This window comes from Sebastes umbrosus, chromosome 2 (assembly GCF_015220745.1).
Source record: "Sebastes umbrosus isolate fSebUmb1 chromosome 2, fSebUmb1.pri, whole genome shotgun sequence".
Taxonomy (NCBI): Eukaryota; Metazoa; Chordata; class Actinopteri; order Perciformes; family Sebastidae; genus Sebastes; species Sebastes umbrosus.
In genome coordinates this window covers 38,172,209-38,198,947 of record NC_051270.1, presented here as the reverse complement: position 1 = coordinate 38,198,947, position 26,739 = coordinate 38,172,209, and the positions used below count along the sequence as shown (strand labels likewise).

The 26,739-nt window shown below is 41.6% G+C and overlaps 1 protein-coding gene across 2 annotated transcripts in view; it reads left to right on the top strand.

The window, feature by feature from the left end:
• Positions 1-293: 293 nt before the first annotated feature.
• The window catches only part of adamts17 (ADAM metallopeptidase with thrombospondin type 1 motif, 17), a 99,494-nt gene continuing 73,048 nt past the window's right edge, over positions 294-26,739 (top strand). For both annotated transcript variants that reach the window (XM_037746207.1, XM_037746218.1), the window contains exons 1-3: positions 294-734; positions 1,045-1,433; positions 18,938-19,109. In XM_037746207.1, the coding sequence (XP_037602135.1) occupies positions 677-734; positions 1,045-1,433; positions 18,938-19,109 (619 nt within the window). In that variant the 5' untranslated portion in view covers positions 294-676. The remainder of the gene's footprint in view (positions 735-1,044; positions 1,434-18,937; positions 19,110-26,739) is intronic.

Below are 26,739 nucleotides of genomic sequence, written 5' to 3'. Positions count from 1 at the left end.
ACACTGCTGCTCTACCACTGATAATAACTGTGTCTTTATTAGTATTGGATCAGTTCAGACACAAACTCCATCTAAAGTCTCTCCAGCTGTTAAAGCCGACTGACAGCTGATCCAGCTGTGATCAGCTGATCCAGCTGCATCAGCTGATCACAGCTGGATCAGCTGATGCAGCTTGATCAGAAACAGAGGTCTCTTCAGAGGAAAGGACGTCACATGTCTCTAAAAAAACGTATTACCTCGCTTCCTTTCTCCTGGCATGGTTTCCTTGGGTCTCTCCATGCATCCCCCCTGTGGGAGGGACTAAGACGGAGAGGAAAAGAGGGAAACGTGGATGCAATTAAGAGACTTGGGATGCACCCCACGTCTTTTTTCTGTACTTGAAACCACGCGTAGGGTTTCAACCTCCGTACAGTGACGGACACCGTCCCAGACCAATGAGAATGTGTGGATTTGTGGGGTTTTCTCGGGTCAGACTTTAATGGTACCAATGTGACACCACTAGAGGCCGACCCGGGCTGTGGAGGCGTGCCCTGCTGCTGCTGGAAGTCAACTCCAGCCTGGAATAACTGTAACTTCTCCAACCAGAGGAAAAACTAGCTTCAGCCCCACCCCCAACACCCCCCCACCCCACAACAAAACCAGCCAACTTCTCCACTTTCTTCTGCTGTGCTTCATCATGCTTAAAGGACATGTTGGCCGTGTGCTCCTCTCTCTGCTGTGCGTCGCATTGTGCGGTAAGTAGTGACTTTACGCAGGAGCTCTGTGCTGTGCAGGCTACGCCTATTCCTCTTAGATATAGGCCAACTAGAGCAGGAGAACTCCGGAGTGTGTTGGTCCACTACAGATCACTTCTTCTAGGAAGTCGACAGCGACTATACTAGTAATCACTGCGGTATTTAGGCTGCTGCACATTCATGTAGTTGATCTCTCACGAAGCATTGAGAGCACACAGTGTCAGTGAGTACACCGAGTCAGGACAGGAGGCTGTATTTATGTCCATTCGTGGCCGCTATTTGATGGAAACTGTCCCCTCCCTCCCCACAGCCCAGTCTGAGCTGGAGACAGAGACAGAGACAGAGACAGAGGAGGTGGTTCCCAGGCTGCTGTCCGGCCAGGAGACGCACCTGTCCTCCGAACTCACCGACCACACGCTGCGGCGCCGCCGGGGTCAGCGCTCCGTGGACACCGCCGCGGGGGGAGGACACTCTGACCCGGGGAACTTAATTCTGTCGCTGCCCGCTTTTGGAAGGAGCCTGTATTTAAACCTGACGTGGGACAGCAGGTTTCTGTCGGGGGGTTTCGTGGTGGAGGAGAGGAACAGGAACCAGAGCGCAGCGGTGAGCCGCTTATCCACCGAGCAGCTCTGCTTCTACTCCGGCTCCATCACCAACCACTCGGACTCTCTGGCATCACTGAGCACCTGTGGCGGCCTGGTAAATCCATCTGCATTTTTTTGGGACTTGTTGATAAAGCTTTCATGTCATTAAATCCAAGCAGTTGAGCTCCAGACCGTTCTGTTTAACGCACTGAAAAGGCAGGTTGAGTGACAGTAGCAGTAGCCACTAGTGATGGGAATTCCGGCTCTTTTTAGTGAGCCAGATCATTTGGCTCAGCTCACCAAGAAGAGTCGGCTCTTTCGGCTCCCAAACGGCTCTCGTTTTACCACTTCTGCCTTTTATAATTCAGCTAAATTTAGCACTGTTTTGACCTATACTTAGTATGTGTGCACAAATATCACTTAAATTATTCTATATAATTTACGAAACCTTATAATTTCCAGAATACCATCATTTAACATGCTGCTCCTTTACTACTGTCACTCATCTTGTCTGCTATTCGCGCACCGCACTCTCTCTTTCTCTCCTCCTCTTCTCCTCTCCCTCCTGCTCTGTACCTGTAGACTGTCAGTGCGCCGCGCAACCCCGCCCCTCCCTGCTTGATGGTATGATCCTTGTCTGTCAACACCTGATTGGTCGCACTGACGTCATTAACACAATATTCAGTCACAGTCAGATAAAATTGTCCTATCATTCTGCCTTGAATTAATAAAAAAAAAAAAATGGCGCTCGGACGGGAGCCGGCTCTTATTGTTCACTTAAAAGAGCCCGCTCGTTCGCGACCGACACATCACTAGTAGCCACTCTGCTGAAATACCTCTGAATATGATCTTTAGCTCCCGTCTCATCAATCATTGTGCTTTCTCTTAAACCTACTAACCTGCTAGTGGGTTAGTCAGTTCGAGTCACGCTGTGCAGCCAGTGTTCAAACCCACATAACTTTATTTTAAATGTGAAATGTGATCCCACTTTCCAAAAATGATACAGAAGACGTGCAGTATATCAATCTGATGGAGTAGCATAAAAAAAACATGAAGTCATTTAATGTTAACAGTCTTAAATTCCTATTTTAAAACTGAAGTAGGCGAGATTGGAGCAAATATGATTAAAAAAAGTTATTTTTATAAAACGGTCGCTATATCGTGACAGTAGTACATGAAACAGGTAACCTGAAAAAATCATTTTCCTCTGTGTCGTCCGTTGCTCCTAACGGCATCTGCAAGATTTCACAGACCGGAGGAAAACAAGCAGTAAGAATCTTCCTCACCCGTTTTATTATAAAGCAGGTTTAAGTGCTATATAAATACTGCGAAAGTATGGAAGCGCTTAATCCATGGAGAAATACACCCAGCCTGCATTCAGAAACTGTGCCTTTGAAGACAACAAAAAAAACACATGATACAAATGAACAACATCAACTTTATTTAAAACAAACAAACAATAACAAACTAATAAACAATGAACTAAAATGAACAAAGAATATATATTAAAACATTTTTTATAAAATTACTCCTCGCCGTCCTCTGTTTGGGTCGCAGCACCTGATACGTCTGCACAAACGTAGACTAAAATACAAACACATTAAATGTGACATTGCCTTTTTTCAAATTATTTGATAACACAATCAAACACAAAAATATATTGACACTTTTTCTGGGGTGCAGCTCAAAAACAAATCAGATTAACAATAATATTATTACACAACCATAACATCACAGTTATATCTTTGACAACATGCAAACTAAAACTAATCATCTACTTAGTAAACTACTATTTATTTACCATCTTTTATGAAGCAGGCAGAGGCCTGCGCCACTTCCATTTACTGGAGGGAGCTGGCAAGTTTGTCCTTTGTGGCCTCCATCTCCCTCCGCAGCATGGCTGCTTTCGCCTCCACTGACCTCTTAAGGCGGACCTGCTGCACCAGGTCCTCCATAGTCTGCGCGTTTACACGCAGGCTCTCCCTACATAGGTCCTGGCGCGGCACGGCTGGATCCGAGCATTTATACTGTAAACAAAACAACAAATGTACATATCAATCACATGAACAACTATTAGGTTTAAAATGCAAATATGTTCAATTGTATATGTTATGGGATTAATAATAGTATGTTTTTAACATAATTATTCCCTTCAATTTTATTTAATCATCAACATATCAAATCTATGACAGTTATCAACTTCTCACTAATGTACATTTAAAGCAACAATCATTTTAACAGGTTTCAATAGCATGATGCAGATGTGTTGCATATACTGAAAGATTTCTAGCCAAGGCTAATTTGTGACCCTTGTATCTGGTTAGGCTTTCCTGCTTAAAAAGGTCAGAACAAATCATCATTACCACTCCTACATTAGTTAAAATTACCACAAATTAAATAGTGACATTCTTATACATGTTACATGAATGTATAAAAGACGAGTACTAACAACACAAATACCACTACATGTAATACTTACACTAAACAGTTGGAGGGCCTGCCTCACGGCCTCCACCTCAGCATCATTTATAGAGGCAAATTTAGTGGGGCTGTCCATTTTCTGAAGAACAAAATAACACAGTCAATCAACTTTATTAAGGGTGAACCATGGGCCTTTGCATGCACCCCACCCCCGGGCCGGGGACAGCTGTACCCTTTGCCCCCCCCCCTAAGGGCGGGCCTGCATTCAGCTAATGCTAATACTTAACACAAATCACAGCAAAACCAAACACTGCAAATCTGCGTCGACATGACTTCCAATGAAATGAAAATGATGACAGTGCACTTTTAGGATTAGCTAGTTAAAGTGTTTAAACGGTGTTTCTTGGCGGGACTGTGTGATTTATCCCTCAAACTTTACTTTAGCACTTTAGCTAGTTAATCCTAAAAGTGCACCGTCATCCTTTGTCATAATGACATTATAGCGGATGAATGGATGTCCGACACACGGTGAAATATAGTCTGGTTCGCGGGATAAAACACACAGTCCCGCGGAAAAAACACTAGCTAGCTAGCTAATCCTAAAAGTGCAATGTCACTTTAACAAATTCCCCGTTATCTGTATTGTGAATCCCTAATAAATGCATTCCTGAAACTGGCAGTCACACGGTGGAAAAACAAAGCCACACTCTCTTAACAACAACAACAAACACATAACAAAATTATAAACTAGTATAAAAACAATATACTCACTAATTTCAGTTGTGTCCTCCGTCGTGCCTCTGGTCATCTGCTCTGATCTGTCTGGACCAACTCGCCACACCCAACCTTCACTAACGTCACCTGCAGCGCCCCTTGTGGATTGCAGGCGATATGACTGATATTGCTGTTTTGAACAACTATTTGATTAACCCTCTGAAACCCAAGCATTGATTTTATTGATGTATAATATTTTTTCTCCTTTTTAATATGCAGCTTGCAGGTTAAAGTTTCCAGTGAATGTATTAAAAACAAGATAGTAATAATCATGGATCACAAAGCTAGTTTTGACACAGAAGAGGTTGATAATATATTTTTATATGCATATGATGGAGCACTCTCTTAATTATGAGCCTGTTATGTGTCCAAGAGACCAGAGACAGCAATCAGGAGAAATAATGGATATGAGAGAAATTAAGTTGTGTGAGAACCAGCTGAACAGCTGTTTCCATGAGGGACCGGATAAACTAACGAGCTAACGCAAGTAACATCATATCATTGTAAAGTCTGCTATGAAGTTATAATCAATCTAAGATCAGTAATAAATTCAATATAGTACTGGCAGAAGTATTGATACTTACCAATAACAGTAACGAATGTGAAGGCAACGTTATCAGTCCTATCACTGCCTAATGTAACTCAACGCTACGTTTTACGGTGCTGTAGCCTACAACGTGACGATAACATCTACCGCGGCCTATTTATAAATGGACAAAGACAGCAAGATAAAACTTAATGCACCTTTACAAATCAAAATTATGCAACGAGAATAGATACCTTACACATATAATGAATATTTTTTTGGCTACATACCTGCACAACTAGCATTGCCAGGCTGCAGCGGTGGAAGAGCCACAGTACGTTGCTCAGCCGCCGGTACAACTTGCCGCGCGGCATCTAAAAGTATGTAGGCACAACTGATTAATAATGACATTACAAGAAACGTTTAGCCTACAATTACATCTTTAAATACAACTATAGCTAAGCAATAAATACTTTTTTTAACACAAGTTTACTCAAATTTGATGCTTCAACAAATTAAAAACCTTACTGCAGGCTGTTTAGGTTGAAAAACATTTGCTATTTGGTCTGTTATTGCTAGGCTTCCCCTATTCCAAAATACACAGCTGTAAACGTGTAAGTTTCATTACTTCAATAAGGACATTCATACAGTACTGAAATAATACCAATTCTATTTATCCTCTTCGTTATCATCCCCACAGATCATAGATCATAAACACAGCGACATTTCCCTCAATACATGGGTGTGTGAAAATAGTATCAAATATATTCCAGGGCCCCCACACCTTCTTGGACATCAAATTCAATGACTTTTTAATGACTTTCCAGGCCCAATTCCCTGTAATTCAAAGACCCAACAAGGCATAGTTTGAGACATAAATAATGGTCATTATCTTTAATTCATGAACTTACATTTCACCCCAGGCTATGTTAAAACTAACCGGAAATATAGGGTGAATTGTAACATGTCACTCACTGTAACTAAACCATACAATTTCTGTTTGTGATACAGAGATAACAGTTATACCAATTAATAGCAAACTACTACTATTTTTTCGGCATTTTTAAGCCTTTATTGATAGAACAGTGGACAGTTCAGAAAGGGGGAGAGAGGGGGGGGGGGGGGCAACATGCGGAAATGTCCGCAGGTCGGATTCCAACCCGGGCCGCCGCGGTTAGGGCTCGGCCTTGTTACAACTGAGCTATCACGGCGCCCACTACTACTACATTTTAATTTATTTTTTAAGATTATATTTTTGGCACTTTCAAGCCTTTATTGATAGGACAGTGGACAATTTAAAAAGGGGGGGAGAGAGAGCGACAGACCGGAGGAAAACAAGCAGTAAGAATCTTCCTCCCCCCTTTTATTACAAAGCAGGTTTAAGTGCTGTATAAATACTGCAAAAGTATGGAAACGCTTAATCCATGGAGAAATACACCCAGCCTGCATTCAGAAACTGTGCCTTTGAAGACAACAAAAAAAACATGAAACAAATGAACAACATAAACTTTATTTAATACAAACAAAACAATGACAAACTAATAAACAATGAACTAAAATGAACAAACAATATATATTGAAAAAAAAATGTTAAAAGTCCTCCTCCTCGGTTTGCGTGGCAGCATCTACCACATCTGCACAAACGTAGACAAAAATACAAACACATTAAATGTGACATTGCCTTTTTTTCAAATTATTTGATTACACAATCAAACACAAATATATATTGACACTTTTTCTGGGGTGCAGCTCAAAAACAAATCAGATTAACACTAATATTATTACACAACCATAACATTACAGTTATATCTTTGACAACATGCAAACTAAAACTAAACATCTACTTACTAAACATCTATTTACTTACCGTCCTTAGCAAAGCAGGCCGAGGCTTGCGCTACCTCGAACCGCTGGAGGGAGCTGGCCAGTTTGGCCTTTGTGGCCTTCAGCTCCCTCTGCAGCAGTGCCGCCTTCCGGTCCGCCGACCACTTCAAGCGAACTTGCCGCACCAGGACCTCCATTGTCTGCGCATTATTGCGCAGACTCCCCGGAGAGGTCCTGGCGCAGCACGGCCGGATCAGCGCATTTGTACTGTAAACAAAACAATAAATGTACATATCAATCACATGAACAACTATTAGGTTTAAAATGCAAATATGTTCAATTGTATATGTTTGGGATTAATAATAGTATGTATTTAACATAATTATTCCCTTCAATTTGATTTAATCATCAACATATCAGATCTATGACAGTTATCAACTTCTCACTCATATACATTTAAAGCAACAATCATTTTAACAGGTCACAATAGCATGATGCAGATGTGTTGCATATAGATTTCTAGCCAAGGCTGATTTGTGACCCTTGTATCTGGTTAGGCTTTCCTGCTTAAAAAGGTCAGAACAAATCATCATTACCACTCCTACATTAGTTAAAATTACCACATATTAAATAGTGGCATTCTTATACATGTGACATGAACGTATAAAAGACGAGTACTAACAACACAAATACCACTACATGTAATACTTACACTGAGGAGTTGGCAGGCCTGCCTCACGGCCTCCACCTCAGCATCATTGATGGTCACAAATTTCGTTGGGCTGTCCATTTTCTGAAGAACAAAATAACACAGTACACAGTCAATCAACTAAACACAACCTTCAGCTAATACTTAATCAACACAGATCACACGCAAAACCAAACACTGCATCCAAATTCTTCACCAAACATGTGCGTCGACATTACTTCCAATGAAAGGAAAAGGATGACCGTGCACTTTTAGGATTAGCTAGCTAAAGAGTTTCAACGGTGTTTCTTACCACCGGTGGTGTTGGCGGGACTGTGTTTTTAATTCCGCGAACCAGACTATATTTCACCGTGTTTTGGACATCTATTCATCTACTATAATTTCCTTATTGGAATAATAAAATACCATATTCCCCATTATCTATATTGTGCATCCCTAATAAATACATTCCTGAAACTAAAACAAAGCCACACTCTCTTAACAACAACAAACATGTCAGGATTTTAAGTTTAAGTAGTGGACCCGAATGCAGAGAGGGCAAAGAGGCAGCTGACAGAGTTCAATGATTTAATGAAAAGCAAAACTTACTACAAACGAAAAGGCAGCCGGTCCGGCAGGTAGGTTCACATGATAATCCAAAGGAATAAACTTGAAATACAAAAAAAAACACGACAAACCGCGACGACAAACTGACAAAGACACAGGGGAACACACGGGCTTAAATACACAAGGAGGGTAGGATGGTTATGCACTGGTGGAGCTAATCAGGGCGAGGCAGACAATCACAAAAAGGCGGGAAAACAAACAAAGGCAGGACAAGTGAGCACAGAGGATCTCAGGCAGAGCAGGGAAACTCTGGGACTTTGGGCTGTGGTCCAGCAGGGACAGGGTCTTGGGGCTGCGGCCCAGCAGTGAAAGGGACAGGGTCTTGGGGCTGTGGTCCAGCAGTGAAAGGGACAGGGTCTTGGGGCTGCGGCCCAGCAGTGAAAGGGACAGGGTCTTGGGGCTGTGGTCCAGCAGTGAAAGGGACAGGGTCTTGGGGCTGTGGTCCAGCAGTGAAAGGGACAGGGTCTTGGGGCTGCGGCCCAGCAGTGAAAGGGACAGGGTCTTGGGGCTGTGGTCCAGCAGTGAAAGGGACAGGGTCTTGGGGCTGCGGTCCAGCAGTGAAAGGGACAGGGTCTTGGGGCTGCGGTGCAACAGGAAGTGGAACAGGGCATGGCCGAAGCCCAGGTGGGAGCCTCGCCGGAACAGGTGATGGCTGCGGAGACGACGACCCAGCCGGAGGTTGATAATTTATTTTCATAAGCATATGATGGAGCACAGTCTTAATTATGAGCCTGTTATGTGTCTAAGAGACCAGGGACAGCAAAGAATCAGGAGAAATGATGGATATGAGAGAAATGGAGTTGTGTGAGAACCAGCTGAACAGCTGTTTCCATGAGTGACCGGATAAACTAACGAGCTAACGCAAGTAACATCATATCATTGTAAAGTCTGCTATATATTATGAAGCTATAACTGATTTAAGATAATAAATAAGGTAATAAAACAGCAGTATTGATACTTACCAATATATGAAAGAGAGAGAGAGAGAGAGAGAGAGAGAGAGAAAGAGAGAAAATACAGTTAAACCTATCAGGTTCGTAAGCAAGTGGAAATTGTCAGAATGAAGGTCTTTGTGATTTATTAATGGCTTTAATTGTAAAGGATTAACTGGATGTTGATGTAATGGAGCACCTTATAAATAACTCAAAGGGTTAGGGATTAGAGACAAAAATACCAAAGTAAACAAAACTTGGCATATCATGGCATGGTAAACACATACTTATAATTATTAACCAAATATATTACAGAGTTGTCTTATTCAGTGCAACATAAAAATTGCAATCTTAATTACTTAAAACCTATACATTAAATTACCAATTTTATACTGTTGACTGTACATTATTAACTTATTAATTACACATGGATATTAGTGAATGAAATTGTTTGACACAGTAACAGTTTAACGTGAACACACAGCCCAAGTGCATGTGTCTCACATAACTAGTCAACACATAAATAAAATGTAAAATAAATACAATAATATAATAATATTTAATTATGCAATACAATTATTAAAATGAGCTCATGAAACTATTTCCAGGTCCATCCTTCTCCATGCCCTGATCTTTTCTAGAATGAAAAAAACTTTGGCGAGGCAGTAAATGTAGTTCCATACTCCTCCAAGGAATCCCTGTGAGGGTCACCTGCCAGTCAGCAGGCTGGTTGGGTTCATGATCTCTGCTCTGAGGCAGCTGTGGAGCCTGATTGTCCCTGATGAGGATCAGCTGGTTGAAGCCTATATCTACCCCTGGTTTCAGTGCTCAGGTGCTGACTCATTGTCTCTTAGTCAGAGGTAGTGAGAGTGCTGTCCTGTTCTTGCTCTATCTGTATAGAGGGTGTGTGAATCTGCAGAAGTACCACTTGAACATATCTGAGGGATTCACTCAGCATTTAGCTTCTTCTCTTCTCTCGAGTCTCTTAGAGTGGGTTAGGTCTGTGTGGTCTGCCTTCACTGGTTCCTTTGTTTCATTTATGTTCTAAATAAATGCTCGCTGCTTGGCAGCGCTGTTTTAGTTTCAGTCTTTTCAAGATATATTGAGTGTAAGGAGCCTTCCTTTTAGGCCCCGTTTTCATTTGGTGTTTCCCCTCTCCCTTTCAATCGCTTGTGATTTTTGTGGTTATCCTTCAGGATTAACTTTTAGATTCCCCTGGTCAGCAATTGCGTCCCTCTCCCCGTCCCCCTGACAATCCCGTGTTAAAATGAGCACTGTTCTAGCCTTACTTCAGTTAAATTGTAAATACTCAATATGTGCAGCCTGTGTGCTGTGACTTAGTCCTTATACCTTTTTGCTGTCCTCTCTCTCCCCCACCCGAGTTGTCCACTAATCTGAAGATCAGCGGTTCGATCCCCGGTTCCTCCAGTCCGCATGTTGAAGTGTCCATGTGCAAGATAGACTTCCCAGGAGTCCCCGCAAATGTTATTGTCTACCTGGTTTGATGCTGAAGAGAGCGCACCTATGGTTGACAATGTTCACATCATTGCAGCAACATTTTTCTTTATGAGTCAGAACGGAACCCGTTCCCTCCAAAGTCCAGTCCTCAGAGGAATCAATGCTAAATACTGTCACCTAGTGACATTAAAAATAAACAACAGGACAAATGTTAGTGTAAACTGACAACAAAGTTGATTAGTATCATTTCAGATGGAGAGCCTGAACCCTGCCACTGATATTTGATTCATAAATACCATTTTTTGTGGCTGTCACACTACTGAAATTATAGAAGTTTATTCCTTGTGGTGTACCAAAGCCAACGATCATGTTGTATTAACTCGAGATGGAGAACATCAATACATGACGTGAAATCATACTTTCTGTCTGCATGTACGCTGTTTACTGTGCAACTGTCTGACTCTTGCAGCCAAAATCACTATTTGCTGATATTTCTCAAGATGCAGAGAAATAGCATCTCAATTGTGTGGTAGATGATTTCTGGACATACAGCATGATGCTAGCTTTGGGAAGAAGTCCATTTCTTATTTACAATATATGATGTACATAATGTTCAATAACTTACTTCTCTCTGTATCTTCCTCCCCCCTTTTATTACAAAGCAGGTTTAAGTGCTGTATAAATACTGCGAAAGTATGGAAACGCTTAATCCATGGAGAAATACACCCAGCCTGCATTCAGAAACTGTGCCTTTGAAGACAACAAAAAAAAACACATGAAACAAATGAACAACATAAACTTTATTTAAAACAAACAAAACAATAACAAACTAATAAACAATGAACTAAAATGAACAAACAATATATACAAATATAATACAAAATTTTTGTATATATTGTTTGTATACCCGGGCTCCTCCTCCGTTTGCGTGGACGCATCTGCCACATCTGCACAAACGTAGACAAAAATACAAACACATTAAATGTGACATTGCCTTTTTTTCAAATTATTTGATAACACAATCAAACACAAAATATATTGACACTTTTTCTGGGGTGCAGCTCAAAAACAAATCAGATTAACACTGTAATATTATTACACAACCATAACATTAAAGTTATATCTTTGACAACATGCAAACTAAAACTAAACATCTACTTACTAAACATCTATTTACTTACCGTCCTTCGCAAAGCAGGCCGAGGCCTGCGCTACCTCGAACCGCTGGAGGGAGCTGGCCAGTTTGGCCTTTGTGGCTTTCAGCTCCCTCTGCAGCAGTGCCGCCTTCCGGTCCGCCGACCGCTTCAAGCGGACTTGCTGCACCAGGACCTCCATTGTCTGCACATTATTGCGCAGACTCTCGGCACGGCTGGATCAGCGCATTTGTACTGTAAACAAAACAATAAATGTACATATCAATCACATGAACAACTATTAGGCTTAAAATGCAAATATGTTCAATTGTATATGTTTGGGATTAATAATAGTATGTTTTTAACATAATTATTCCCTTCAATTTTATTTAATCATCAACATATCAAATCTATGACAGTTATCAACTTCTCACTAATATACATTTAAAGCAACAATCATTTTAACAGGTCACAATAGCATGATGCAGATGTGTTGCATATACTGAAAGATTTCTAGCCAAGGCTGTGGCGGTACTGAGTTCCCCAGACTTTAGTTGTTCAGTCAGAAGACTGAAAAACAGTTCCCATCCACATAATAATATAAAATAAAATGCCTTCTTAATAATAATAATGAACAAATACCTCTTCAATAATGAACAAATGCCTCTATATTAACAAACAATTAAGGAAACTGAAATATTGGTTTGTGTTTTTCCTTTTACCCTCCTTTAAAGTTTTCCCAAATAAAATACACTAAAAGAAATGGGTATAAAGGGTTTCATTGAAAATCAACAAATGAATAGAATACAAAAATACAGCCTGCAGGCGTTAGGCTATTGTAAGGCAAGCCAGATCGTTGCACAAATAGTACCTAAACGTCCCAGTGCAGGTAACCCAATTGGTTGGCACTTAACTTGTTTCCCCAACTAGGAGTCAACACTCTCAACAAACAAAACACAAAGATCACAGAATCCCAAAAGGGCCCAAAACAGACCAGAGTTTCTGGTATAGCTGATAACACATGTTGCATTGAGTGAAGGAGAGATCAGAATGACACTGGGTGTGCAGTTTCCCTCCTCTTTTAAGCCCTACAGAAAGGGCGTCGTTACACCCTGATTGGCCAAGAGGGGAATGCACCAAGCTGCTCTCAACTATCATTTAAGAGCCAGTCCCCACACCCTGCGCAACAGGTGAACTGAATAACCCTCTAATCACTCAGCAACTCAACCAAAAAAACACCAGGGAAAAGGGAAACAACAGCAAGCACTAGAGAATTGGCAGCTGCCACACTCCCTCCCCCATATAATAAACACCGCCTCCAAGGTGTTTTACACACATCCTTTAGACAGTTATTTACCTTTAATACAATGTCACAAAAAACCCATAAATTCATCCTCATCACTAGTGTCACTGTCCAGAAAAATGCGCATGACCGCCTCTCTCTCCTGAGCCTCCACTTCAACAGAGGTTGGGTGACACTCCTTCAAATCACACACATTAACCACCCTTAGATCCTTTCCGGTGTCCTCACGCACAATCCTGTAATTCACAGGGCCTACCTGCTCAACAATGCGGTACGGACCAATCCATCGTGGGGCCAGTTTAGCTGTGTAATTTTTGGAAGCCTTGGAGACGGGATGGGCTTTCATCCAGACCCTATCCTTCATTTCATATGTGACATGTCGCCTGTTTTTGTTGTAGGTATGAGCCTGTTTCCTTTTTGCCTGTGCCAGATTGGACTCTACCAGAGCTTGGACATTTTTCAGCGCACGTGGGACCTGAGAAGAGGGCTCAAAAGCTCTGGCAAAAGGTCCCTTCAAAGATCCTCTAAGCAGCAACTCAGCTGGGGAAAAGCCAGTGGCTTCATTGACTGCGGAGTTCAGGGCAAAACGCAACTCCGGTATGAAACGATCCCAACTCTTATGCTTCTCTCCAACATACGAAGCTATCATGCTTTTTAGTGAGCGGTTAATACGCTCAGTCATGTTAGTCTGTGGATGATAGGCAGTTGTGAGTTTATGGACAACCCCCCAGCTATCACACAACTCTTTGAAAACCTCTGATGTGAACTGAGGTCCCCGATCTGATAAGACATGTTTTGGGACACCCCAACGTGTAAAGATGTCCTTCCGCAGACATTTGCTGATTGTGGAAGCAGTAGCATTACGTAAAGGAAACAACTCAACCCAACGACTATAATAATCTACCACAACAAGTAATTGGGTGTTTCCCAGGGAACTACGAGGCAGAGGGCCCATGAGGTCCAAACCAAGCATTTCCCATGGCTCCGTTACCTTTGTCTGCTGGAGCAAGCCAGCAGGCTTCCTGGACTCAGGTTTATATTTCTGACAAATAGTACCAGATCTTACATATTCTGCGACATCTGTCCATATTTTCGGCCAGTATGCAACTTCACGAATCCTTTGCTGGGTCTTATATCGTCCAAAATGACCACTCAAAGGGTTATCGTGGTATGCATGCAAGACGACTGGACGAAGTGACTGTGGAACATATACCTGGTATAGGTCACCACGGTCAAGATGTTTGGTTTTCCTGTAAACCGTATCTTCCAAAATGACAAAACCGGAGTCTGCTTCACCGCCAGGTTTGTCATCAGTGAGCAGTGCCTGATATATTTTCTGGATGTCTGGATCACTCCTCTGGGCTTTCCAGACATCCTCATCAGTCAGAGGAAAAGGTACAAACTTCTCATCCCGTGTCAGGGAACGAGTGTACAATGCAAGGGAGGCCGGACCAGTGGCCCGCGACAGAGCATCCGGTGCGTTGTTCAACTTACCCTTACGATATTCAATCGTAAAAGAAAATTCCTGCAGACGCAGTGCCCAGCGTATAAGCCTGGAGCTAGCTTTATTGGTGTTAAAGACCCACAACAACGAAGAGTGGTCAGTGACAACAACGAAAGGTTTCCCTTCCAGATAGTGTCTCCATTTCTCCAGACTCCACACCACAGCCAGACATTCCCGTTCTGTCGTGGAGTAATTTTGCTCTGACCTTGTTAGAGAGCGGCTGCCATAAGCGATAACCTCTTCTCTAGAGGAAGTGTTCGATCTCTGAGCCAAAACTGCCCCTAGACCCGTAGAACTTGCATCGGTGTAGACGACAAATGTGTTACACATATCAGGGTGACCAAGGACAGGAGGAGAGGTCAGATGGTCTTTAAGACATTGAAATGCCTTCTGACACTCCTCTGACCACTTAAACACGACTCCTTTCTTTTTCAGCGCATTCAGGGGCTCCGCAATCATTGAAAAGTTAGGGACATAACGGTGGTACCATCCAGCCAGACCCAAAAACCTTTGAACTTCCTTGAGGTTTCTAGGCACAGGGTAGTCACAAAGTGCTTCTGTCTTTGCTGGATCTGCCTGCACTCCCTCCTTGCTCACTACATGACCCAGGAATTTAAGCTCGGGACAACAGAAGTGGCATTTCTTAATATTGAGTGTAAGGCCAGCCTGCTGGAGGCAATCAAACACTCGCTGGACATCATGAAAGTGATTCTGGACGTCTTTGATTATGATGATTATGATGTCATCCAAGTACACCATACAGCACTCTCCTAGGCAGCTCCTCAGCACTTGAGTCATTAGCCTTTGGAAGGTAGCTGGAGCTCCCTTCAAGCCGAAAGGCATAACCCGAAAATGGAATAATCCAAAACATGTGACGAATGCCGTGAGGTGCTGGCTTTCCGGGTCCATTTCTACCTGCCAATAACCACTGTTGAGATCTAAAGTGGTGAACACAGCTGAACTTGCCAGAGATTCAAGTATCTCAGAAATCGTTGGTAGAGGATAGGCATCTCCCTCGCTACGTTCATTAACACGGCGGAGATCAACACAAAATCGGGGTGTTCCACCATCTTTTCTAGGCACCACTACAATTGGGGATGCCCATGGTGAATGGGAAGGTACAATGATACCCTGTTGAAGCATCTCTTCGATCTGCTCCTTAACCATCTTCCGCTTTTGTAGGGGTAATCGATAGGGGCGCTGGGTAACCACAACATCACTGTTTAATTTGATTTTATGTTTCAGCACAGAGGTACGGCCTAAAGTGGTGGTGCAGACCCGCGGGTTGTTTAGTAAATTTAGTAAATTGGCAACCACGAAGGGAAACGTAACACAAAGCATAATCTTTCAATAAAGAGATTTAGTTTTGTGTCCCATCTTCTGATATCTATTTAGCAAGTGTATTTGAGTGTATATTTCTGAAATGTGTTTTGTTTGTTGAGAGTGTTGACTCTCCTAGTTGGGTGCCAACCAATTGGGTTGCCTGCACTGGGACGTTTAGGTACTATTTGTGCAACGATCTGGCTTGCCTTACAATAGCCTAACGCCTGCAGGCTGTATTTTTGTATTCTATTCATTTGTTGATTTTCAATGAAACCCTTTATACCCATTTCTTTTAGTGTATTTTATTTGGGAAAACTTTAAAGGAGGGTAAAAGGAAAAACACAAACCAATATTTCAGTTTCCTTAATTGTTTGTTAATATAGAGGCATTTGTTCATTATTGAAGAGGCATTTGTTCATTATTATTATTAAGAAGGCATTTTATTTTATATTATTATGTGGATGGGAACTGTTTTTCAGTCTTCTGACTCAGTACCGCCACATAATTGGCCATGTTACGTTACTGTGTGTGTAAGAGTGCAGATTAAGTAGACAGCGAGTCGGCTCAACGGTGTAGTAACGTAGTCCGTTTATTATCATGACCCGGAAGTGTTCACACATAGAAGGTCCGTGTAACATCCTCTAATGTAACCTCACTATAGTTCCACTTAACAGAACACCTCCCCTTTTAAGTAAGAACACCACCCTCTTTTAACATCTTCAACTCTGCTGTAATAACATCCTCTTACAGGTATCTTAGCACTGAACTCAGACATTGACCTCTGAAACACCTAGAATGTCTTATCACATTTTTCTAACATTAATAAACATTTTTCTAACATTCCTAAACAGAAAATAGAAAACATTTATTTCCAACAATTTTCCCTTTTCTTTTCCCCTACCCAATAACTCACTTACAAGTCCATACGCACAGGTGGGCGTGACACTCGGCCTGAGCTAGTCACATATGGTGTGTTTGTCTCTTGAGTGTGCCACAAGGCTAATTTGTGACCCTTGTGCCTGGTTAGGCTTTCCTGCTTAAAAAGGTCAGAACAAATCATCATTACCACTCCTAGATTAGTTAAAATGACCACATATTAAATAGTGACATTCTTATACATGTTACATGAATGTATAAAAGACGAGTAATAACAACACAAATACCACTACATGTAATACTTACAGTAAAGAGTTGGAGGGCCTGCCTCACGGCCTCCACCTCAGCATCATTTATAGAGGCAAACTTAGTGGGGCTGTCCATTTTCTGAAGAACAAAATAACACAGTACACAGTCAATCAACTAAACACAACCTTCAGCCAGGCAGAGAGTGCCTGTTAAGGTGGTATTTTTATCCCCGCCCCCAACACATTAGCCACGCCCCCTTTTTATTACTCATGAACCATTTGTCGTAGAGTCTTGTGGGAGGTGTCATATCACTCAGCAGAGAGTGCCTTCTAAGTCTGTACTGTTATCCCCGAACCCTACACATTAGCCCCGCCCCCTTTCCTAACTCGTGAACCGTTTTTCGTAGAGCCTTGTGGCAGGCGTCATGGCGCTCGTCCGAGTTTCGATTTCACCATGCCCGGCCGCGTCAGTCGGCGTTCCGCCGGTACCCCGACGCGCAAGGAGGGGCAAGGGCCCGTTCATCGCTGCTCGCAGCTTTAATTTGCAATTGTATTTGTTATAATTTTATTTTATATTGTTTTACCTGTGTGTGTGTGTTGGTGATGAAGCCGCGCCCCCCTGTAGTTCCACTGCGCGGTAGTGAATTAGATACTGATGCTGAGTGTTCACTAGGTATCTAAACCAAGAAATCATTGTTTTATCATATACTTGACCTTTTATATTTAAAGTTGACCAATTTGACCTTGCAAATACTTTTGTTTAGAAATATTTGGAGATAAATATTATTGGAGAAAAATATATAAATGAATCATTTTCTATACTGTATCTCAAGTTGCCCATATTTACATCATCACTACCTGTGCTAACCATCACATTTTTTAATGATGTTAATAAGACTATCAATTTAAACTGTATATAGTGTGTCTATATCCCCAGGGACTACCATTACACAGTATACAGGCATAGACATATATACGTAGACGCCGTTGAGAGTATAGGCTAAACTGTTTTTTGCAGTTCATGTACAAGAAATGAATGTTTTTGGTACGTACAGGAAATCGAAAGGTAGCACACATCACAGGACCCGTCAGCCTTGTCGTCACATTCAGTTTGGCAAAAAATTAGGTCAATAAGCAACTTTTTAAGTTACTGTTTTGCTATCTTATCCAAAAACTGACGAGACAACCCAATGAGAGCCAATGAGAACGCGCATCAGGCACATAACGCTCTGTGTGACGCAGGACGTCAGGCACCTCCCCAGGGTGAAATTTTTTAGGGAGTCCCATTTTTTCATATTGCAATACATATCGTAGATATATCATTATTCATTGCATATCATTATTTTTAAGCCCTACTATAGAATGCCACAAGGTGGAGTTTATTGCCCAGCACAAAGCAATTCATAGTTGATGGAGATGATTGACATGTGTCAAGGAGTGACACCAAATATAGCTTGTCAAACACAGTGAGTAGTACTGTAACTTGTGTTAGTGAAGCTCGAGTCTCTGTAGGTGGCGGGGAAGAGGAGACCTACCTCAATCTGTTACTGAAGTGTCCCACTTGTACACTCATTTTAACAGTATTTTGCAGATGTTATGCTATTACTTGTGCATTGCTGATGCATTGTATTCAACAGTTCCTAGAACATCTCAGAAAACACGCAGATGCCTTGTATTAATTTCTACAGTGGAAAATGGTACATTAGGTTCTTGTATATTTAGTGCCAGGCAGGGGACTTATTGTTTACTATAAAATTATGGAATTGGGATGGAAAAGGTTTTCATGAACTGGCTGTCGGCAGAATCACTATTATGTTTCATCATTTGGTGATCATAAGAAAGAAAAAAGACACAGCAAAATAATGTCCATTACTTTAATCATGTAACTGGTGGTTACATTATAGGTAAACACTCTTCATTCACCACACACCTATCTACTTTTACTTCTTTACTCTGAAACCAGTGTCCCTGCTTGTTCACAGACTGGGCTCATCCAGATCGGGGAAGACATCCTATTCATTCAGCCTGTGGGTGAAAATGGCCCCGCGCAGTCGTTCTCCGGACTGAAACACAGGCTGCTGCGACGCCGACGCTCTGCCGGGACCAGCTCTGCTCCAGGAGCAGACCAGCCCACCTACTGTGGGACTGTACAAGGTGAGTGACGCAGTGAGCTAGACCCGGATGGCACAGGATATGGGATTATGGTCACACTGACTGACGGGTTTGCTGATACTAGGGGTGACCCTAAATTGACCCTTACTAAGTCCCGCTCCCTTTTCGCTCTGCTCCAGTAACAGCTGAGCAAGCGTGGAACCGGGCAGAACCTTGGTCAACTTTCGCCTTTCCTGTTGGATTATACTTAGGTATGCTACTTGACTGTTGAAAGGTAAAATTAGTATGTAAGTTATATGAAATTGGTGTCGAAATCTTCTCGGACAAATTACATTGTATATAGTCACAGTTACTGCGAGGATTTTTTTTGTTGATTTTGGCGGTCCCTGTGGACTGAAGTGGTAGTGTATTTGAGCAACAGATTCCCTTTAGAAAGAATCTAATTTTACTGCCCCAGCAGGGTCTGACAGTCTGCCCTGAGCCGTCCTGGTTCTGGTTCTCGTTCTCCCGTGCATCCCTTCCCTCCAGCGGGCCCAGCAATACGGCCTGGGCCTCCAGTAGCGCGGTGTCAGTGTTGGATCCCAGCGGGGACCGGCGGAGCAGTGAGGCGAAGCTCCCCTCCACGTCCACCTCCCGCCGGAGCTCTGACTGCAGGTTGCTGCCTTATGGCCGGCTCAGACTATACGATATCAGCCTGATTATAGCCCGACACGGCCGTCGTAGGGTGTCGACTCGGATCGGGAACGATAAATGAGTGTCGTGTGCGACAATCGATCGTTTTATCGCGTGTAGTGTGTCATAGTATGCGCAAACCGACGTCGCGTCTGGGACGCCTCACGACGTCTAACATGTTTGATTTTTTTTTTCTTTTAGCTTTCCACGACATCGAGTTCTGAACTGAAGGAGTTTCTGGGGAATCTGCATGATTTTGTTTTATTATCTGTTTTGTGTCGCCCGAAGTATGTTTTTCTTTTTTTGTGTCAAGCTTGTCCGACCTACAGTAGCAACAGTAACTCAGTGGGGCGGGACTAAGGATCGGTTAATTGTCAACTATTTGACGATTTGATCTGAGAAGCCTGATTCTGCTGCCAATCTCACAGTCTGTGGTGGAAACGTGGTTATGGAACAAAGGATTATTCCATTCAGTCTATATGGGGGTGCTGAACGTCTGATTTTACATAGAATTGTTGGTTTCTCCCAATAAATCACAATATATAGCCTATTTTGGTATAAATATCAGCCTATAAATAATATTGTTATATAAATTTGAAAATAACTCGTGCTTTCAATCAATCTCCTTAGTGTGCGTGAATAATTCACCATGTTGACTAAGTTGCACTATTCAAATCTGTTGGACCATCGCAGCAGCATCTTGGAAATAGTGTCAGACAGAATAAATAACAGTATAAGGCTACTGTTTAAAAATAATAAAATCATTTTTTAATCAGAGCACTCACATTAGAACATAGCTCTATCGGAGTGCAAGGTCCATGTACAAAGTTTATTTGTCTTTTCTATTCTTAGTTGCATAAAGACAATTTGCATGTTTGGTTCCTTGTTTTCTGAGTGAAGGATGCTAAAGCACGATCACCGACCACGGTTCATTTCTCAAATACCAGTTTAGCAAAAGTGACGACGCAGAGACGGCGGTCTCAGCTCGTTCCATTATCCAAGTTGTCCAATGAAAATAAAAAAAAAGGAAATCAAGAGTTGAAAACGGAGACAACTCACCTTCAAAGTAAAAGTTGGCTGTAGGCTGTAGCAGGTCAATTGAGTTCAACTAAACTTTTACACCCTTTGGAGGTGAAACTATCTGTAAAATGAGGCAGAGGAGGCAAACCAGCAGGAACCAGCCCTGGAGATTTCAAAGTAGCTGAACGCATGACGGCTAGCTAGACTAGCTAGCCTGTGGACCGCTGACACTGCAGTCAAAAAGTAAGTCAAACTTTGATGCGTTTGTGGTCTTGTGTGCACGACTTTACTGTGTTAACCTCTCCAAACTCTGTTTAAATGTTTAACTTCCCGTAGTTAACTGTAGCTAACTTCAGAAGACAACCAACGTTAGCAATGCTAACTGTTGTAGCCATGGATGTATAGAGAGAACTGGATACAGCGTTGGAGTCGGGGCCCCGTTCATTCCTATGAGAGTTGCTCAGAGGCGCGTGAAGCCTAAATGGCTCGACTTCCATCTGGAAAAGTACCCGGATCTTGGCGGATCTTGGGCACATGGAACATGCGCAGTAGTGTCCGCTCGGTCACATGACTCGGTCACGGGGTCACAGTCGTCATGCTGCATCATTTCGCCGTCACAGCTTGCTCACATGAACTACCTACACAAGTTTATCGCGCGTTCATGAGCTTGCTCGCTCGTAGCTAGCTGGTAGCTAGCTGGTAGCTAGCAGTCTGGTAGACGTGTACTACTGCTGTAGTAGCCTAGCCTACTAACCGCAGCAGCTAGTGTTTGTTTAGGAGACAGCGGAGCTGCAATGGTAATTTATATATGAGAATCTTAGTTCTTGCTTAACTGCATTAGATATAATAATAATATTAATAATAATAATAATAATAATAGCCTACAGCTACGTTAAATTCCATTTACACACGTAGGCAAAATTGTTGGTACCCTTCCGTTAAAGAGAGAAAAACCCACAATGGTCACTGAAATAACTTGAAACTGACAAAAGTAATAATAAATAAAAATTCACTGAAAATTAACTAATGAAAATCAGCTATTGTTTTTGAATTGTGGTTCAGAATCATTTTAAAAAACAAACTAATGAAACTGGCCTGGACAAAAATGATGGTACCCCTAGAAAAGATGTAAAATAATTTTACCAAAGGGACATGTTAAACTAAGGTGTGTCCTGTAAATAGCATCACAGGTATCTTCAAACTTTTAATCAGTCAGTCTGCCTATTTAAAGGGTGAAAAGTAGTCACTGTGCTGTTTGGCATCATGGTGTGTACCACACTGAACATGGACCACAGAAAGCTAAGGAGAGAGTTGTCTCGGGAGGTTAGAAGGACAATTATAGACAATCATGTTAAAGGTAAAGGCTATAAGACCATCTCCAAGCAGCTTGATGTTCCTGTGACTACAGCTGCACATATTATTCAGAAGTTTAAGGTCCATGGGACTGTAGCCAACCTCCCTGGACGTGGCCGCAAGAGGAAAATTGATGACAAATCGAAGAGACGGATAATACGAATGGTAACCAAAGAGCCCAGAACAACTTCCAAAGAGATTAGAGGTGAACTCCAAGGTCAAGGTACATCAGTGTCAGATCGCACCATCCGTCACTGTTTGAGCCAAAGTGGACTTAATGGAAGACGACTGAGGAGGACGCAAATCATAAAAAAGCGAGACTGGAATTTGCCAAAATGCATATTGACAAGCCACAAAGCTTCTGGGAGAATGTCCTTTGGACAGATGAGACAAAACTGGAGCTTTTTGGCAAGTCACATCAGCTCTATGTTCACAGACGCAAAAATGAAGCATACAAAGAAATGAACACTGTACCTAATGTGAAACATGGAGGAGGCTCGGTTATGTTATGGGGCTGCTTTGCTGCATCTGGCACAGGGTGTCTTGAATCTGTGCAGGGTACAATGAAATCTCAAGACTATCAAGGCATTCTGGAGCGAAATGTGCTGCCCAGTGTCAGAAAGCTTGGTCTCAGTTGCAGGTCATGGGTCCTCCAACAGGATAATGACCCAAAACACACAGCTAAAAACACCCAAGAATGGCTAAGAACAAAACATTGGACTATTCTGAAGTGGCCTTCTATGAGCCCTGATCTAAATCATATTGAACATCTGTGGAAGGAGCTGAAACATGCATTCTGAGAAGGCACCCTTCAAACCTGAGACAGCTAGAGCAGTTTGCTCACGAGGAGTGGGCCAAAATACCTGTCGACAGGTGCAGAAGTCTCATTGAGAGTTACAGAAATCGCTTGATTGAAGTGATTGCCTCGAAAGGTTGTACAACTAAATATTAAGTTAAGGGTACCATCATTTTTGTCCAGGCCAGTTTCATTAGTTTGTTTTTTAAAATGATTCTGTTGAACCACAATTCAAAAACAATAGCTGATTTTCATTAGTTAATTTTCAGTGAATTTTTATTTATTATTACTTTTGTCAGTTTCAAGTTATTTCAGTGACCATTGTGGGTTTTTCTTTTTTTAACAGAAGGGTACCAACAATTTTGCCTACGTGTATATGTTGTGTTACTCTACTACCTACCTCTACTACTACTAGTTACTACCCGGTTGTTTGGGAACGGAGATGTTAATTAACGTACGTTGAATTAACGGAATGCATGAATACATTCACGGCACAGGCTTTACAGCCCATGGCTGTATTATAAGACAATAAAAGTGATGAATTACAGCCAATATATCCATTATTACAGCCGCATACAGCTAGCAGGCAGAACCCGGACATGTCACATGAGCGCGCAGGGCGCTGCAGTCTCATGGGTCTGATGCGCGTTCGTTATGCCGAAAAAATAACTCTGGATTCAGCTATTAGTTCATCTTACAACTTTAAAAACTTATTTTTTTAAATAAGAGCTATTAGTGTGTTCGTACTGGGAAGTTGATTCACCTTAAAAAAAAATGATCCGCTGAGTTACAGACGTCTCTTTCCCAATGTAAGTCCATGGAACCATTGGCATCACGTGACTGACATGGAAGTTGCAGTACCGCCGTTTGGCCACTACGAAAGTCGGGACCGACAGGCACACTTCCTGGGGGGGCTTGGTTGTAGCTATCAAAGTGCTGTTGTATTAGAATTAGCTTTATTGGTAGCCTAGTTATGTAAATGGACAACAACACAACGTCTATATATAGGTGATCTGTTGTGTGAATGGTAAACAGGATCCTAATAGTGCAGAGAAAAATAGTACAAAAATAAATATGGAATTGGTAAAGGAATGGTAAGATATTCAAAATATGTGCAGTAGATAGTTATGTACAGTAACATTTTATACAACCTGCTTAAATATACAGTAGTTAATGAGATGTATACGTGTTCTTGCACTTTTATGTATTATGAGCTAACATAAATATATATATATAGCCTAGAGGTTGCATGCTGCTTCTGTTACTCATTTATTATTATTATTATCAGCTGTTTTGTACTTCATTTGGATATTTGCTCATAGAGTTTGTGTGAAATGTCTACAGAGTTAGTTAACTGAACCCTCTTCAGTCATATATGTAAGGAGAAGATGTGTTTTTACATACATTTTGATTAATGAGGCTTTAGTTAAAGAAATATTCTAAATTATATAATAAATGTCGTGTCTCTATTTGACAGGTGGGTCCACCATGTATAAACTGGAAACAGCCAGGGGGAACTAGCAACTGGTAAGTAACGTTAGAGAGTAGAGTCTATACTTAGATAGCTCTGACATATTTGATTTAAAACGAACACACTGACTGAAACTAAAGTGCTGACTTGGTTTAAATTGTTTTATTGTGTTCAGATCCATACTGGGTGAGCAGTGAAGCAACTGTAGATAGTTATAAGTGTCCTCTGTGATCACAGACTTCACAAAGTCAATGACTAGAAGACAGTTTGACACACAATATACTGTACATCATGACTAACGCTTGATTTGATTGGTCAAATGATGTTTGGTTCTCTAAGGTTGGAGGAATTTAGTAAGTGAAAACCAAAGCTTCAGTTCCTGCAGTGTTTATCTGTGGATGTAGAATAGAATAGAACGCCTTTATTGTCATTGTATCGTTAAAACCACAACAAAAGCTGGAGTGGTACTCCTGTAAGGTGCCGTAAGTTAAAAACACCACGTCCACACATTCATTCATATATGCACCACCCAAAAGATAATAATAAATAATAATAAATATAAATAATAAAGTCTACTTTTTTTCAACTCCGTAACATTTTCTACAGATATAGAGATCGAAACTGTAGTAATGTTCTCTGGAAGAGATGCAGCCGAGCGGTCGCTGTCACGCCTCCTCTGCCTCCTTTTACAGATAGTTTCATCTCCAAAGTGTGTAAAAGTTTAGTTACCGCTGCAGCCTACAGCCAACTTTTACTTTGAAGGTGAGCTGTCTCTGTTTTTTAAAGCTCTGAACTTCCTTTTTTTTCTATTTTTATTGTACAACTTGGATAATGGAACAAGCTGATAAACTGGTAATTGAGAAATGAACCGTGGTCAGTGATAGCGCTATAGTGTCCTTCACCCAGACAACAAGAACCCAAACATGCATATTCTCTTTATGCCAATAAGAATTGACAAAGGTCAAAGGTTAAGGTCACTGTGAAACACAAAACACATTTTTGGCCTTAACTCAAGAATTCATGTGCTTATTATGACAATTTCACACAAATGTCTAATAGGATAAAATGATGAAGTGATGACATTTTGGACAGACATGGATATAAACTGCAACTTGACCGCAGGGTGGTAATTCTAGTTTAAGCTTTAAATAATGATTTGTGAAGGTTGAAATGAGTTGTAAACATGAAACACAGTGTGCATAGATTCATATGCAGGTTCATCTGTACACTTGCTTACTGTTTATAAATTATATTTAGTGCGGTGTTCAAACATGCACTCTCTGATGTTGTTGTACATTCAACTGCAGCCTCAAACATTTCCTCACAGCTCAATGTACGTTTTGTTTTTGACATTTTTACAAATCTCATGCAGTTGAGTTTCAATACTTTGAGAATTGCCTGAGTTATTAGACAAACAAAGAACTGGCAAGTGTGTGTCAGTAGTAATAACACAAGTTGGGAAAAGAAGAAGAATGCACTTTATTAATCCCTTGAGGGAAAATTACATTTTGTACACATTACGCACATAGGCCCAGGGCAGTACTTTTCTGTTCTTGGGGAATAGGCGTACCAAAGTATTTTGTGATTGACCCATAGGGGTCGCCACAAATACCACAAATGTGTACCTCAAAACTCGAAATTTGACCCACATCTACAGTTCAATGTCCGCTACAAAAAAAAAGCCTATTGAGCAATAGAAGCCACAACGATGGAATTTTTGCTAGTTTGCATTATGTGAAAAACGGTAACGTATGTTTTGTATTTTGACTCTATCAACAAAAAAATTTGGCATTTAGCCTTCTGGGACTCATATATACATTTCTGTTATAAATGAGCCAGATAGTCAAAAAAGTGGCCACCATCAATCGAAAAACTTTGCAAAGCATGGGGCTTAGCAGGAAATTAGCCATACCTTGGCAGTGCCCAGAAGGTCAACTGGCACCTCTCCAGCTATCAGTCCACACTCCGTACCACGGCCCATGCGGCGACTTGAACTAGTGACCCTCCGATTCCCAAGCCAAGTCCCCACGGACTGAGCTACTGCTGACAACACCAAAAAGAAGTTTGATGGGTCAAGAAACACAAGCAGTCAGATGATCAGACAGGTTGGAAACAATACTCCAGGTTAGATTAACTTATTTGGAACAGAAAACAAATGTGAATGTTAAAAGTATTACTTTAAATGTCTGTTGTAAACATCCATCACTGTTCACCGACCCACCTCCTACTTTAACTTTGTACTTACCATAACTGTGTAGGGATGTCAGGATACCAGGAATCTAGTAGTTGATACCAATACCAGTGATGTCCACGATTCTCGATACCCAATTCGATACCACGGTAAAAAGTCAAGTCAAATT